This window comes from Miscanthus floridulus, chromosome 2, assembly GCF_019320115.1.
Source record: "Miscanthus floridulus cultivar M001 chromosome 2, ASM1932011v1, whole genome shotgun sequence".
Classification (NCBI taxonomy): Eukaryota; Viridiplantae; Streptophyta; class Magnoliopsida; order Poales; family Poaceae; genus Miscanthus; species Miscanthus floridulus.
In genome coordinates, this window is record NC_089581.1 from 111,925,116 (window position 1) to 111,927,283 (window position 2,168).

The 2,168-nt window shown below is 50.6% G+C and overlaps 1 protein-coding gene across 1 annotated transcript; it reads left to right on the top strand.

The window, feature by feature from the left end:
* Positions 1-205: 205 nt before the first annotated feature.
* On the top strand, positions 206-1,893 carry LOC136527852 (expansin-B3-like). Its single transcript, XM_066520705.1, has 4 exons — positions 206-497; positions 593-702; positions 793-977; positions 1,294-1,893. Exons 1-4 carry the CDS (start codon positions 314-316, stop codon positions 1,613-1,615), a joined length of 801 nt encoding a protein of 266 aa, XP_066376802.1. The 5' UTR covers positions 206-313; the 3' UTR covers positions 1,616-1,893.
* The last annotated feature ends 275 nt before the right edge of the window (positions 1,894-2,168 follow it).

A 2,168-nucleotide genomic window follows, 5' to 3' on the forward strand; every position in this document is an offset into this window, starting at 1 on the left:
GCATGGGGATATATAACTGCCATGAAGCCGTTACTTTTTTAATGGTGCACGCATGACCCGAAGTCTCCGTTCCTCGCATGATTTGCTCCAGAGCCATGTGACCCCTACCAAGGAGCGTCGGGTGCAACGACCTCTGATGGTGATCGCGGCCGGGGAACTGCGTTCTAACGATACTTTTCCTGCCTATAAATGCCCCTCGCAAAGGTGCTCTTCCCCGACCATCCAAACGCACAATCTCATCAGTACTAGCCAGTAGCCACCTTCTTTCTTAAGCTTGGAGTAGCTAGGACTGTCTTTGCTGCCCTAAGCCAAGATGGCAACGACCTTCTCTTCCAAGGCTCTTGCATTTGCAGCACTCTTCTCCCTCCTAGTCACGTATGGCTCCTGCGCTCGGCCTGTAAGTTTCAACGCCTCCGACTTCACCGCCGACCCTAACTGGGAGGCCGCCAGGGCCACCTGGTATGGGGCACCTACTGGCGCCGGTCCTGACGACGACGGTACGCACACGCTTGGTGTTAGTTATTACCGTTACCGGCCTTGTACTGTAAATAAACTTTGCGTGGGCGCACGGCATCCATTTGTGTGCATGCAGGTGGTGCCTGCGGGTTCAAGAACGTGAACCTGCCTCCGTTCTCAGCCATGACGTCCTGTGGCAGCGAGCCACTGTTCAAGGACGGCAAGGGCTGCGGCTCATGCTACCAGGTACGACGAAGAAGGGAAAGCTCATGCACAGTTTTGGCTTTTGACTCACATCACGCGCACTCAGTAGTTTTACTGCCCTTTTTTTTGCAGATCCGATGCCAAAACCACGCCGCATGCTCCGGCAACCCGGAGACGGTGATCATCACCGACATGAACTACTATCCGGTCGCCAAGTACCACTTCGACCTCAGCGGCACGGCGTTCGGCGCCATGGCTAAGCCTGGCCGCAGCGATGAGCTCCGCCACGCCGGCATCATCGACATCCAGTTCAAGAGGTAGGCGGAGTAACATGCATTGCTCGCTGCACAGAGCCAAAGAGACAATGCAACAACCTGCAGTAGACCCTACTACCTGAACACAATCATATTTCGACCGTCTATTTAGTTGAGCAAAGTACAGGGGCTCCACAGCACCACGACAATGATCGATTATCCATTGGGCGGTCCCAAGTAGATTCGCACAGATCTTAGTACTATATACTTCGACGTACTTCACAACTTGGCTTGCGCATACTATACACCTGTGTTCTACTATCTCACTATCTGAAGCTGAAGCCTAATCCGACATATAACATGGCATTAATTCCTGCAGAGTGCCCTGCAATTACCCTGGGCAGAAGGTGACTTTCCACGTTGAGGAGGGGTCCAACTCCGTCTACCTCGCGGTGCTCGTCGAGTTTGAAGATGGCGACGGCGACGTAGTGCAGGTGGACCTGATGGAGGCCAACTCCGGCTACTGGACGCCGATGCGCGAGTCCTGGGGATCCATCTGGAGGCTCGACTCTAACCACCGGCTGCAGGGGCCCTTCTCGCTGCGCATCACAAACGAGTCCGGCAGGACGCTGGTGGCCAATCAGGTCATCCCGGCCAACTGGGTGCCCAGCACCTACTACCGCTCCATTATCCAGTATTAATTGATTTGCTCGATCAGGACATCAACTATTCGGGGTCATTGTTTTTGATTAATTTGGTATGTACCGTATCTATGTTATACATTATTGGATTGATGAGGTGTCTCAGTTTAATTAGTAGGTGAGATATCAGGAATCCGGCTACATATATGCCGTCTGTACGAGTTGTTAGAGTGCAGTAAGAGATTCACGAGTGGGAAACGGAGGCAAGTTTGCATGTGCTTTCCCGCCCACTGCCGATGTACCGTGTTATGTGATCAATCAAAGTTATAAAGTATGAACACTATTTGTGTACCACTAACTAAGGGCGATCAATGAAAAAACTACTTAGTAGTTTCTATGATGGTATGCTATGTCATGTAGACATATACAATCTAAGAAACTACATTACAAAATAAACCTCCTCCAATCATCCTTTTCCTGTCCCTCCGCCCAATCATGTTCCTCCCCACTCTCTATTCTATCTTGGTATCTATGTGGCCCATTCTAATAAATTGCATGAAGTTTCTTGAACTTTGGTTTTGTGCAAGACATAGTTTCTTGTAGTTTTCATCTC

Bases quoted from the DNA above. Each gene is read 5' to 3' on its own strand.
- LOC136527852 (XM_066520705.1), top strand. From the start codon at position 314: ATGGCAACGACCTTCTCTTCCAAGGCTCTTGCATTTGCAGCACTCTTC. The intron at 703-792 runs GTACGACGAAGA...TTTTTTTTGCAG, and splicing joins GCTGCGGCTCATGCTACCAG to ATCCGATGCCAAAACCACGC. The intron at 978-1,293 runs GTAGGCGGAGTA...TAATTCCTGCAG, and splicing joins ATCGACATCCAGTTCAAGAG to AGTGCCCTGCAATTACCCTG.